This window comes from Anticarsia gemmatalis, chromosome 19, assembly GCF_050436995.1.
Source record: "Anticarsia gemmatalis isolate Benzon Research Colony breed Stoneville strain chromosome 19, ilAntGemm2 primary, whole genome shotgun sequence".
NCBI lineage: Eukaryota > Metazoa > Arthropoda > Insecta > Lepidoptera > Erebidae > Anticarsia > Anticarsia gemmatalis.
This window is the reverse complement of record NC_134763.1, coordinates 3,270,795-3,284,561: the sequence shown is the minus strand read 5'-3', so window position 1 is coordinate 3,284,561 and position 13,767 is coordinate 3,270,795. Positions and strand designations below refer to the sequence as shown.

Here is a 13,767-nt window from a genome sequence, read left to right as displayed (position 1 = left end):
AGGTTTCGATACGGTATTTACGCAAGTAAATATTTTAGTCTGGTAATACTTGTCGCCAATGTCTTGTTGATCGGCTCAAAAGGCTGGGTGTCAGATGCGTTCCCAAAAACTGACATTAAAAAAAGCTAACTGGACTTCGTACTTTGTTGGAAGTTTTTCATTTGTTTTTATTAAAATTAAGCTCTAACAGTTTTTAGTGAATTAAATTAATTAGCACAAACATCAAACATGTCTCGCGTACTTGTTGGAGTTAAGAGAGTCATCGACTATGCCGTCAAAGTGAGTATTTGTTGAGTGCAAAGGTTATTTTCAACTTGTTATTTTAGATTTCAAGTTCATTGCAATTTAAAGTTTAATTCTAAGGTCAGGTATAAATTAAACTACACTTATGTATTACAGTTGTGCACTTCATACACGGAAGAAATAATTTTATAACCACAAATTAATTGTTCATCAACAGGTCTTGTTATCAGTTGCAGCCTTGAACTGACATTATCAAAATATCTAAAAGTGATTAGATGAAAACATACAATACCTTGTGAAAATTCCATTATATAATCATAGTCCCCTAGCAACAGAATGCATTAGTAGCCACATTCATACTCAAAACAAATGTATGCTACAATATTTAAAAGTGGAACTCTAATTTATTATGCAAGGATGGGTTCCAATTAGGTGTAGCTATCAAAGAAAATTCACAAAAGCATAGAATTTTATAATGAATGCAACTAAAACTAGGTATTGAATCCATAAATCAAATCTCACTTAGATCACTTAGTCTTTATAGCACCTAAATTGTTATGAAAATTAGTTACTTACAGGGTTTTTAAATTTGTTTATGCTCTAGATCCGTGTTAAGCCAGACAAGTCTGGTGTGGTGACTGATGGCGTGAAGCACTCAATGAATCCCTTCGATGAGATCGCCGTTGAGGAGGCAGTCAGAATGAAGGAGAAGAAGATTGCCAGCGAGGTTATTGCTGTATCATGTGGACCTGCACAGGCACAAGTAAGTTTTAAACAATCATAGATTACAATTATTGATAAAAAAACCAAATGTTATTAATTTTATGAATTTGTGCTATCAGGGTAAGATTTTTATTTATACTGCATGATTTCCTACCATGATCTTTCAACAAAAAAGACTATGTTATCATACTACTAATGTTACAAAGACTTATATTTTAAACTACCTACCCACATTATGTTTTTGTTTTCACAAATAATCTGTTTCACAAAATATAGTGACAAAGTCTGAAATGAAAGAGTTAATATAGTAAGGTTCTTTTCAGGAAACCCTCAGGACAGCCCTAGCCATGGGTGCTGACCGTGCCATCCACGTTGAAGTGGCTGGAGCCGAGTATGAAACCCTTCAGCCTCTCCATGTAGCCAAGATCTTGGCCAAGCTGTCTCAGGATGAGAAAGCAGACTTGGTCATTGTTGGCAAGCAGGTTGGTTTGGCAAATATGCAACTATTTATTATCAACTTAGATGTTGCTAATTGAATATTCTGCCAAATTATGTAATTTAATATTAAATATGACTATCCATATGTCGCATCTTAGACAATATTCCATTGAACATATTTCTTCAATATATAATATGTTTTCAGGCTATTGATGATGACTCCAATCAAACCGCACAAATGACTGCTGCTCTGCTGGACTGGCCACAGGGCACTTTTGCTTCCAAAGTAAGTAGCAAACATTGTAAATTGCAATTTTTTAACTCTTTGTAAGGCTAAGCTAAGCTTTTGAGTTAACATACCTTTACTATAGAAATTATTTTTATATACTCAAAACATACTTATGTGATATGTGATATTAAAGGATAAAGGAAGACATGTAAATGTAAGGGCTTAATGGCTGATGATGAGTAAACGACAAGAGCTTGTTGTAGTTGCAATAATGATTTAAATTTTAACTTTAAAATGTTATTTTTTTCAGGTAGAGAAGTCTGACGCGGGTCTGACAGTGACCCGTGAGATCGACGGTGGTCTGGAGGTGATCAAGACCAAGGTCCCCGCCGTCATCAGCGCTGATCTGCGACTCAACGAGCCCAGATACGCTACCCTCCCTAACATCATGGTGAGTTACGAACTATATGAATAAAGTATGCACCCTTAGTAATTAACAAGAAACGTTAATCCAAACTACTTAAAACAATCTTCCGAGTTCCATTAATTTCTTCTGTTTTCGGGATATATTATATTGTTGCTTTTGTTAACAATGTTGAATAAATGAAGATATTTCTTTGTTTCTAATATTCTTCTGTCAACTACAGCAATAATGGAACCATGTTGTACTACTGTTTTCATGACCATTATCTTATATTCATTTCAGAAAGCCAAAAAGAAGCCTCTAAAGAAGGTGACAGCTAAGGACTTAGGTATTGACCTAGCGCCTAGGATCAAGGTGGTGTCAGTCGAAGACCCGCCAGTGAGGCAGGCCGGTTCCATCGTCCCCGACGTCGACACTCTCGTCGCTAAGCTCAAAGAAGGCGGACACATCTAAACAAATCAACTACATAGTGAAATAAAGTGTTCAATTCGAAATCATATTTATATACTGATATTTTGTATGAAGAAAGTGGTATTGTAGATTATGTAAAAATGTTAAAATACACGTTTTTAATCTCTGTTATCTTTTGTTTTGATTTATTATATGGATTAGTCCATAATGGAGGCCCGAGATACCTGATCATAATGACGTAGCAACTTATGTGGCTATGTGTTTTGTCGCTAAAGTATTCAAACATGAGATTTAGAAGGGGAGGTCTAAATGTTCACTGTCGATTTATCAACAAACATTAAGTCTTTTTTATTTTTAAAGCATGAGTATAAACCGTGCTACTACAAAAGAACATAAGATTTGTCTAGTTTTTATAAAAACACTCTACAAGTTAGCAGCTCGATTTCGTGATGTTTTTCTAGAAAGTAAAGTAGTTTCCAAATAAAAGATTAGTTGAATGATAAATTAAATTTATTTAAGTACCTGTGTTGCCTCTACAGGCTTTAACTCCTACGTCAATCTGATTTCTTAAAACACGGTGAGGCGAGTCTCAGCCGTGTTGCTCTATACACTTTATCTTTGATTTATTGTTACAAACGATCAAGTTAATATTACATTCTTATTGAAATCTTCACCATAAGGGTGTATGCACTTTGTCGCCAATCGCCCTTTGTCATTTGAAAAACGGTTTGTTATTACCAAAGCTTGAATACTCGGTGTCGTTTACCCGTTGCCATAGTAACTTAATTGCCTTTATTTATAAAAATTTTGCAATGTCGGACATATGCTTTGACAAATATAGACATGACTCTCAAGCTCTGTACGCTGGCGACATAGTGTTTAAGGTTTGCTACACACATATTCAGTTTGGTATTAATCGGCCTTGCCGGGCGGCAAAACCGATTATGTGTAGAGGAACGTTCGGGAAAAATCTAGTTTTCCAATCCAGAATTGTGACGATGCCAAATAAGTGCAGTAATTGCTTCAAGTCGGTTATGTTGTTAAATAAATATTTCCGCACCGAACGTGCCGCGCCGATTACGCGTGTAGCAAGCGTAAGAAACAATATAAACATACATTATATTCAGCCTTATGTTTAATTCCTTACTTAAGACGCAATAGATTTGATAACACTATTCCCTAGAGCTATGACAAAATGATCTTATATTTATGTAAAATGCATTGTTGGTTATACATGCTGAATATGCCACATCGAATGCTAATCTATTTGTCAGCAAATAAGAGAATATGTTTATTTAATTATCATAGACATTCATAGATAAAACTTTGAAAGATGTTTCTGACAAGATACATCGTGAACTTTGGCTTAAGTAAAACTATTTTATGGCAAAACTGCAGGGATTATTCTATAGAACAGGTATACTAAAGATGCATGAAAATACAAGTAATATTTTCAATTCCTGTTCTTGCAACAAAAAGCTAATAATGACATACAGCAGAACACAAAGGAGCATTTCAAACAAAGCTGCCAGAACTATAACCCATCATTGTAGCACAGATTTATTTACATTGAAAGCCGCACGGCGTAATGCCAACAATTTCCTTTGATAACCATGACCTGTCAGTTGGTTGCGATGTTTATGTCATCTTTTCCGTACTACGACACAGTGCGACAGACGAGACGCAGATAAAACTACATTTCGACACCAATAATTAGGATAATTGTTTATTTCCACACATTCACTTGTCAAGCTGGAGTAAAGAAAAGTACGCATTAAATGGTAACGTTTCATTGAGAGTTCATGTTTACAGGGATTCGCCACTGAAGGGTTGGTACCACACTATTTTGCCTTCGAGACAGCCGGTGACGAGCATGTGGTAGCGTGGACTGAACTTGGAGCTGACGACGAGATCCTGGTGGATGCCGAGGCTCTGACCGACCTCAACCATGGGCCTCGCGTTGCCAGCCTCTTGCACACAGCTCGAGAGCTCGCTACAGTCGTTGTTCAACGCTAGGAGACGCATGCCTCGACCGAATGGTGAACATACGATGCGGCCGTCTGCTGAGTAGCATAGCTCCTGTAAATAAATAAAAAATACAAACGTAAATAATAACAACTAAAAAGCATAAAAGAAGCATCATCCACAAATATTTCTGAGTAAAAAAATAAAAGTGGTCACATCAAATGAAATTTTAGGTAGAATCAGTCAATCAAGAAGGCCTCCTTCTTTCAGTTTCAACATACTGTATTATGTTTTCTTTGTCAAAAACATGCTGTAAAGACATTGGCTGATATTTTCTCAACCGGCCGCCTGCTTGACGGCTACTCTCCTTGGGAATCTTGTAGTTTTTAATATGTAGTTTATAATAATAATTAAGCACTAAATATACCTTGATGAAACCCTTGCCCTCGTTAGTTTCTTCAATGTAATAGAGTAGTCTGTTCTTGTTCTGTCGTATGTTATGTTTGGCGGTGGAGGCAGAGTCCTCGTCGCTGGGGCCGGCTCCGTCCTGCGATGGTGTCTGTCCCGACGTCGATGGTGAAGTGCTGAGAATAAAAAGTAATAATACGTTATGCTGTGCTTACCAAAATTTTACAAGTGAGCGTGTTCAAAGGCTTCAACACGCTCACTTGTCACTCACATTACAAGGCAGTCCAGTACATTTTTTTTTCTGTTCAGTTCTAGGTTTTTTTTGAGTACCAATTTCTTATGATAGGCTGTACATCACTTTGTCACGTGAATATCGGTCATTAAAATGATTAACCATTACAACTTGTCCAAGACATATTAAAAATATGAGAACTATTGGTTAACGCATTTAATAGTCTGTATAATTACAATAGAAAGAGATTAAAGTGAAAACTAATCAAATTACTACCTATTTTAAATTCTTTATTATGTATGTATCACAAGATGTGAATGAAGCAAGGGAAGTTTGTAAGAATCGTAATAAGTGACGTTCTTTGGTCTCTGCCTAAAGCTAAAGCGGAAAGGCGTAAATTTTGTGTATATAATATGTATGTATGTATATATATGAGATGAAGTTATTCATATCAATTACCTCGTGTCCTCATCGTTCCGTGCCGGTCTCGGTCTTGGCGCGGTGGGCGGAGAGATGCCCGTGTTCACGCCCGTTATCCGCTGCATGTTGAAGTTACGCCGCACCTGACCCCTGTACCCATATATTTTACATTAACATTAGTTTTATGTAAAACATTGGTATTATTAATTAGACCTCATAAAAAAATAATATTATTATACAGTGAAATATATTTTGAAGATGCATGAATATTATTTTCCTGTGAGAGGAAGACATGAGCAATGAAGATATATTACTATTATCTTGTTATGATAATTTGGTGACGCAGTTATTAATTGCTTATATCGTAGACTGTTATGTCCTCCCAATCGATATTCGGCGACAAATTACATTGATAGGAAGAGACCGATGATTTTAAATTGCTACTACAAGCTCATAAAAGTTATCAATAGCGCGATGCAGGATTCAAATTTTAGGTACCACTATGTACTTTCACGTCATCTTAATGTAAAACTTTTAATTGGTATTAATTCCAAGTTTAATATCTGAATTTTTGCAGTGTTAACATTGGACTCGGGTTAAAGTTTTATATAATAGAAATGTGTTTATCTGCCTGTCTGTCTGTTAGTTCTCACCTGTTATACATGTCCTGCAGTAGTCTGTGCTGTTTGATCGTGATCGCGGCCTCCCACACATCGTTCTGAATACCAGACAGACCCTGGAGAACAGCCCAGTGTTATATTAGTTAAGTAAACTTTATTTATTACCAGCTTACACTAACAGTATTTACTACACGTGTAAGTAAAAGGTACATTAAAATATTTTTTTTAAAATTAACGTCCTTTACTTGAATTTTCAGTTAATCTATGCTTGAATAGAAATACAAAGTTTAAATATTAAGATTAATGGACTGGTACCTTGTCATTGAGATAATAAGAAAAAAAAAATATTGAAAGGAAAAGGAAAATTGTAGCTAAAAAGCTATTTTTTCAACTGGGAGATTAAGCAAGAAAAATGCTATATAAAAACACAATTAATTGCCTCTTTGCCTAACAAGGTTTTCTCTGACAATAGAATACAAGAGGTAAATATTAATAAAATTATTCTTTTTTATTCCTCCAGTATTACTTAAACAAAGTAACAGGGTTTTAAGGCTTGTTCATACGAAGGCTTATCATGATTTTAACGGATTTTTTTCACCATTCGTTAATGGGGTGTTTGGGGTGCTGTGCTTACCCCGAGGAGTCGCGAGCGGCTGCCGGGCATCGGCACGGCGATGGCGTCGTGCATCGCGGTGGGCCCCGCCTCCCCGGGGAACCGACGGATGCGAATGGAGGGGGGAGGCGATCTGTCGACAAATTTTACCATCTAACTATTTATCATTTACAAACTATTTATTTACAATTAATTTGAGCGCGTATTGTTCTTTCGTAAATAGTATCGGTTGGGTTTAAATCTGTTTCCTTAACTTTGTATCCTGCATCGCGCTACTTTGATGATGAAATGACTTAATTGCTGACTGTTACTTTAATAGTAAGCAACCAACAGAGTTCAAGCTAAGTATCTCTTAAATCAGTGAATTGCATCTCAATTGATAATATATGTATTCAATAACTATTAAAAACAGCATTAGTTCAAACATTTGAGTAACAAAAAGTTAATTCAAGAAACCAAATTAGACTTCTAAAGAGTTACTTAGCTTACTCTATTTTATACAATTAACCCACACCACTATAATGTATCATCACACACATTAATAATGAAAAAACGATTTACAGTACGCGCATTCTATCTTGACCGGCTTGAAGTTAGGCATAATAGAACATATGAGCAGGCAACGCCTGTAACATCACCATTTAGTTCCAAAAAATGTCATCTTGGCAGCTACTGCTGCTAACTTCAAGTTGGCCGAGAGAGATTGCGCGTATTGTATGTATATTGTATAGTGAGTAGTGAGTACAGACCCGGTGGGCGAGTGGTTGACGCGCGGCATGCGGTACACGCGCAGGCGCGTGCGGCGCGGGGCGGCGCGGCGCGGCACGGGCTCGGGGTCGCGCGTGCTCTTCTCCGACGCGTCCACGTGCGACTGGATGTCGTGGATGCACGTCCACTACACACACGCACACATTCACGTCAAGTAAATATTGTACTGGATTCTTCATTACGAACATAAGAGCCAGTTATCTTATGAATAAAAGTCGAATAACTTATCTGACAGATATATTTTTTATTCCTAGGTATTGATTCATCATTTCTGGGTTACTATCATTTAATAGTTACATGGAAAACCACTGTCAAAATGTCATTTTGTCAGTTGTAATTTGTTAAGTTGTAATAAAATTAATTATAATTACAATTTCATCTTATAAGCTACCTATCTTATAAAAGTTGACAGTTGTTTTCATACATTTTCTGTCATTTTATCATAACAAAGTTATCTGACACTTATTTCAAAACTGTAAAACTGACCCCTAGTAACTCCAGCATAGGCAGAAAGCCAACCTAAGCGAATATAGTCAAAGACTTTCAAAAACCAATGTAGATGACAGTTTTAATCTAACTGTTCTATATCCGTTCGATACGATAGTATCGAACTCCTATCGTCTAAATGTCAAACACTTTGTGAAAGTTTTGTTAAACGTTCCTTTGACATTTATTAATGTGTTTAGCAATGTCATTAATGACGTAATGATTGATATTTAGATGCACTTATGTTTTTCCTATGACGTACGTATGGTAGATAGCATGCTGTGCAAATTTGAATGCAATCGTGACCTTCGCATTATTTTTTCTACTTAATGACGTCCTTCTTCATCTCGGTTATTTGTCGAACAAATGTCTATATTAGTATAATAGGTATTTAAATGTCTGTTTTGTTAAATTCTTAATGTCTTACCTCTGATTTATCATCGTGGCTGATATTTCTACTCAAAGCGCTCCATCCTTGTGGGTGAATCTATGATAAAAAAATTATGATGAAACGACCAATCTTTGAATTATAATTTCACATTATAAGGCATTTCTTTATCATAATATTTTAGTCGTACTGCGTCTGTTTCGGCATTGGGCCAGTAGACTAGGGACATACGACGTATTTTTTGTCCTTCATAGTAATAAAGATATTAAAAGAAGGTACAGATAGCATTTTGTTGATATTATTCGTGATGCAGGTTTTTTTTTGTACGCCATAGTCCTTCATTCAGGCCGTGAGACAGTTTGTGTCAATTGTCTACGTATATTAACCACAAACAACATATAAAGTACCTTTGTCAGAAGTTTATAAAGTAGTGAACGGTGAGGCTTAATACCTGCAGCGCGCTGACGACCTCCGCATCATTACCCTCGGGGAAGTCAGAGACGAACTCGACGCGGTTCTCCTTACGCGACGAGTCGAACAAGTGGTCGTACATCGCCGCGATAGGGATCAGCTGCTGGCTCATTTGCATCAAACGATACAGGTTTGGCTGTAAATTATATAGATGACTTTTAGATAAGAAAAATGATTTTGCGTTTAACGTCGTTGTGTTATCAATATCACTATAAATCTGGCTACAAGGGTATTTTTTAACGTCGCTATTTGCCGGAAGGTGCTGCACAAACTTGCTCTCGATAGGCCTTCATTATAACTTGGGTATAGCCCTGTACTTAGTAGGTAGGTACTTGCAGAAATCAAAATATGATATAGGATAAATATGTAAAATGCTACAGTTAAAGCATGATGGACGAAGTTATCTATAATGTTAAAATGGGTCCACAAACCTTAAAACCATGTAAATCCTGTGACAAGGTTGACAGATTGAGATCATGTATAATAACGATCAAACCGCCCGTAGTGCACATAACCATTTGTCTAGCGTCGGGAGAAAGCCGGCAACGCATCAAACTTGACGTGTGAAACACTCTTTGGTACAACAGATTACACTCTGTATAAGAATTAATATCCCATGTGTATATGCTCCCGTCTAGACCCGATGTGACGAGAAGTTTGTCTTTTACTGAGAATTCTATGTTCTTCACCCATTTCGAGTGACCTAGGAGTAAGCGGATTTTCTTTTTGAGGTTTCGAACGTCCCACAGTGCGATGGTTGTGTCGTCTGAACACGTTGCGAACATACGTCCGTCTAGGAATCTAGGAAAACAAAAGAGTGTGGATAGAGTATGAATAGATAATAATTATGTATGAATGGAGTGTGGATAGATAGAGTACACAATTGCAATTATGATTGAAATTCAAATAAGGAGGTCATAGAAGTATAAGGGTCTACTATGGAAGTCTCTGAGTTGCTTCAAATAAAACAGTTACAGTAGTTCCTAGCCCTGTCATCTGGCCCTTTGGCAACACAAATGTCATTTTGCAAATACCTTCTTGCGCTCATAACACATATTTATGACATGACATAGTCCAGCATAATAATATACGCAGTACGTACCGACGTGATCCTTAATTTCAAGGACATCAAAATGCGATCTTACATGCTTGAACATTTATTCAAGCGATGTTTCGTAATCACATAGATAGTCTGCATTCTAATGGACTTTAAAAAGCCAGATAAAACAGACTCAATCGGTACGAGATGTACCGTCGTATGTCATTTACAATGCTAATGATACTTTTCCTTAAAACAGCAAATGCAATAAAGGCGTGTTGATAATAAATGCCGACTGCGAGTGTGTCAAGGACGGCTTCTATTTAATCCACTTAAATGTAGATTATTTATAGTAATTCCCACTGTAGAACTCGTGTAGGCTGTGCTGTTGACATATTTTTAACTAGAATTACTTCTTGATAATTTTTCGTCGTCAAATAAGTAGTTAAGATAATGAGAACAACAACCATGATGACGATAGTTGATAACAAGTCGTTTTCTATAGCGTCTGAGTGAACAAGTGATATTTTTTTAAACCTTTTTCTATAAAACCCGATAACTTAAAATACTCTTGCAGTAGAGGGTGGCAATGTTCGATGATTTTTCATTAAAACTACTCTTTGCAATATTTATATACAATGCTTAACATCCGCAAAAACATATTTTTTAGCAATTCTGTAATGAACTAAACTATCGTAATTTTAGCCTTGCCATTTTACGATAGTTTATTTAAGGAAATAATAAAATTATATACGAGTAATCAGAATGAATACATAATTAATAACAATAACACACTATTGTTTAGCTTCTTATAAACTTTTTTATTTTCAACACAGTTATGAATAAATTTTGATATCTCAACAACTTTGCATAAAAATATGATAATAAAAATATTGTTGAATTTAGACCGGAAAGAACTTTCAATTACTTAATTTATTTAAGTACTTATTAGTACTAATTAGGTGTTAAAACATTAACATTATGTATTAGTATGTATGTAGTTCAGAAATAATTAGGACATACACATATTTTGATATAATCAGACAGTGATCTTAGAATCCAAGGATATTTTAATAATATATCCTTTGTATCTATAAACTTAAATAATATTTTGAAACCACACTATGAAAACAACTGATAAAAAATACCTAACATATTGATAAGAACATATAAACATTATATTATTTGGACTGTGACTTATCTTGTATGAAATTGTGTTCTGAAAACTAAAAGACTTAACAATATTAGTCTCCAGTTCTATTGGTTATATAAAAAAATATCATTATCTTACCATTTCATAAACTTAAAATGTTGTAATGTTAATAGCAAAATATAAATGTATTTAAAAAACCTCTGCTTACTCCTTTGGGTATAACAGTTGTGAGATTCTATATATAACTATATCTTATTTCTTTTTATGACCATTACCATCCTTGATATCCATAAGAGCAGTGATAGCCGAGTGGTATAAGTTGACACCTCCCACGCAAGTGGTCGCAGGTTCGAACCCGAGGCAACACACCAATGACTTTTCGAAGTTATGTGTGTATTACAAATAATTATCACTTGTTCCAACGGTGAAGGAAAACATCGTGAGGAAACCTTGCATGCCTAAAATTTGTTTAATATTGTTTAATAACATTTATTGAGGGCATGCAAAGTCCCCAACCCGCACTTGGCCAGCGTGGTGGACTCAAGGCCTAATCCTTCCCTCATTACGGGAGGAGACCCTTGCCCAGCAGTGGGACATCAATGGGTTAAATTTATTTACCATCCTTAATATGCAAAAAAAACATACTCAATAATACTCACTTAACACAGTTGACGCAGTCAGAATGGGCTCCCGTCACTGAGTGGATCTTCTCTTGTGTTAGAGGGTCGAATATTTGTATTGATTTCTTTTCGCATGCAGCTACTAGCAGGGACCTGTGGAAAGAGACCACAATATAAAGATTGATCCAACCGTACAACTCTTTATCAGGATTTTAGGAATTTCACTGGCTTGACTATTGTTTACATCAGGGGCTCCCAACCTTTTATTAGTCCAGGAGTTTATGTTATTTTTAGCAGGGATAAAAATAATGTGTAATAATCATCCTGAAAACTTGAAATTTTAAAATCATTGACAGACCATTGGTTTCCATACATTCTCTAACATTATACTAGAATCAATTCCAGTATCCATTTCTCTCGGGCTCAGGTTGATGTTAAGAAAAGATTAAATTGACCCCAATTGAAATTTATGTTACAATGTCCATATCCCTGGATCTGTCATCTGGTTGTATCATTGAATTTACAAAGGCTTATAATAAAGTAATGAATTAATAGTAATAAATCTAATAATGACAAATCATGCGTAGAAAACTGCAATGTTTTGTAAATTTTTTTTTGTTTAAGCAATGGGAGAATCCATTCATTGAGGTCAATGACCCTACATAAGGTTCATCACACTGCCAATAGTAAATAATGCCACAGACCAATTTAAAAATGGACTATGTGCTACTGCAAAGTGGAGTCTTTGAAATGTTATAGTCACTTTTTGTGGATGGTTTAAGGATTATGTGGGTTTAAGTCTCAGACATTGCAAAATATTCACAACATCTACATAAAACAAATATAAGTTTGGGGTAATGACAATAAACATGATGAAAGCGGAACAAACGGAAAAGTGACAACATTATTGTTTTGACAATACTGCAGCACATTTGCTACATCAGTGCTTATCATTCCAGCAACAAATTATAATTCCAGCCTATAACTGATCCCATGAATTTTATATCAACTAACTGTAATTTGAAATGACAATATTTCTAATAGGCAATCAGAACTCTAGTGATAAGTTCTATGTACAATTTTTTTTGTATTAATTAGGTATATCAACAACAAAATATCCATTATCAGTTTGCTGTTGCTTAATTATATATGATATCTTATCTTTAAGTTATAGATAGATACTGTGGACTTGAAATACAAATACTAGATAGGTACCTATATGATTTATAAACAAAAGCTTTATACTCACAAAAACAAAACATTGTGATAAATCTAACTTTTCCTACTCTATTACAGCATTATAACAACCTAATGGAATAGATTATTAATAATATCAGTACACATTTTGTTTTTCAAACTACCTGTTTGATAAAGCGTAATGACGTCTGGCGGAGTCGACATGTTTGGCAGCATATCATAATTAGCAGTATCTATACCTAATTTCCTGCATTCAGAGTTGGTCTGATAGAATGGTATTGACGCAAAGCCAAAGTCAAGGCTAACTTGCTATGTTATAATAATGTATACTTACCCTTCCGGGGAAAATTCAAGGTTGAAAACACCTCCAGTTGGAGGCGACTTGTCTCTTTCGAAATCCCATGACGCTATGGGCTTCATGCCACAATACAAACTCTTAGCCATAGCATCACTCGATCCTATAGGGCTCTGAAAGCCCATTTCTCGCTCACGCAGTCTGTATGGGTTAAATGCAGAGTATTTCGCCATAAAAAGCGAATTGTCTTTGTTAATATTACCCATCTTGGATTATTTATTTATGACACAACCAATGCACAAAATAAAAACAATTAAGTACTCGACATATCAATTATGATACTGCAGGCGCGTATGAAACACTACATGGTTTTAACAAGAAAGTAATTGATTTTTTATTATGTAGAAACCTATCACACACTTTTCTATCTGATTTTGACACATTTGACAACTTACTAATGTTGCAAGTTGCAAGTGTTGTAACAGAAGCGTATGGAGTATTATCTAATCTCGATTATAAAGCTTCGTACCTATAGTCCGTAGGTTGATATATTATTATTAAATACCTATTTAAGCCGGAGAGGTTCGCGACACGGCAGCACCGACCAATCCCTATGAATGAGAA

General features: G+C 35.5%; 2 protein-coding genes across 3 annotated transcripts; one reads left to right on the top strand and one right to left on the bottom strand.

The window, feature by feature from the left end:
• Positions 1-92: 92 nt before the first annotated feature.
• Etfb (Electron transfer flavoprotein beta subunit) lies at positions 93-2,639 on the top strand. Its single transcript, XM_076126816.1, has 6 exons — positions 93-279; positions 848-1,006; positions 1,290-1,448; positions 1,610-1,690; positions 1,944-2,084; positions 2,340-2,639. The coding sequence occupies exons 1-6, from the start codon at positions 229-231 to the stop codon at positions 2,508-2,510; spliced, it is 762 nt and encodes a 253-aa protein (XP_075982931.1). The 5' UTR covers positions 93-228; the 3' UTR covers positions 2,511-2,639.
• A 321-nt stretch (positions 2,640-2,960) lies between these two features.
• On the bottom strand, positions 2,961-13,611 carry LOC142980885 (DDB1- and CUL4-associated factor 10 homolog). 2 transcript variants are annotated; one of them, XM_076126457.1, is made up of 11 exons: positions 13,183-13,611; positions 11,691-11,804; positions 9,271-9,640; positions 8,820-8,975; positions 8,408-8,467; positions 7,476-7,621; positions 6,748-6,859; positions 6,147-6,229; positions 5,533-5,643; positions 4,861-5,017; positions 2,961-4,547 (listed from the first exon to the last, which is right to left on the bottom strand). In XM_076126457.1, exons 1-11 carry the CDS (start codon positions 13,407-13,409, stop codon positions 4,275-4,277), a joined length of 1,809 nt encoding a protein of 602 aa, XP_075982572.1. In that variant the 5' UTR covers positions 13,410-13,611; the 3' UTR covers positions 2,961-4,274. The 2 variants fall into 2 exon arrangements, with proteins under 2 accessions (XP_075982572.1, XP_075982573.1); XM_076126458.1 differs by lacking the exons at positions 6,147-6,229; positions 6,748-6,859.
• Positions 13,612-13,767: the final 156 nt, after the last annotated feature.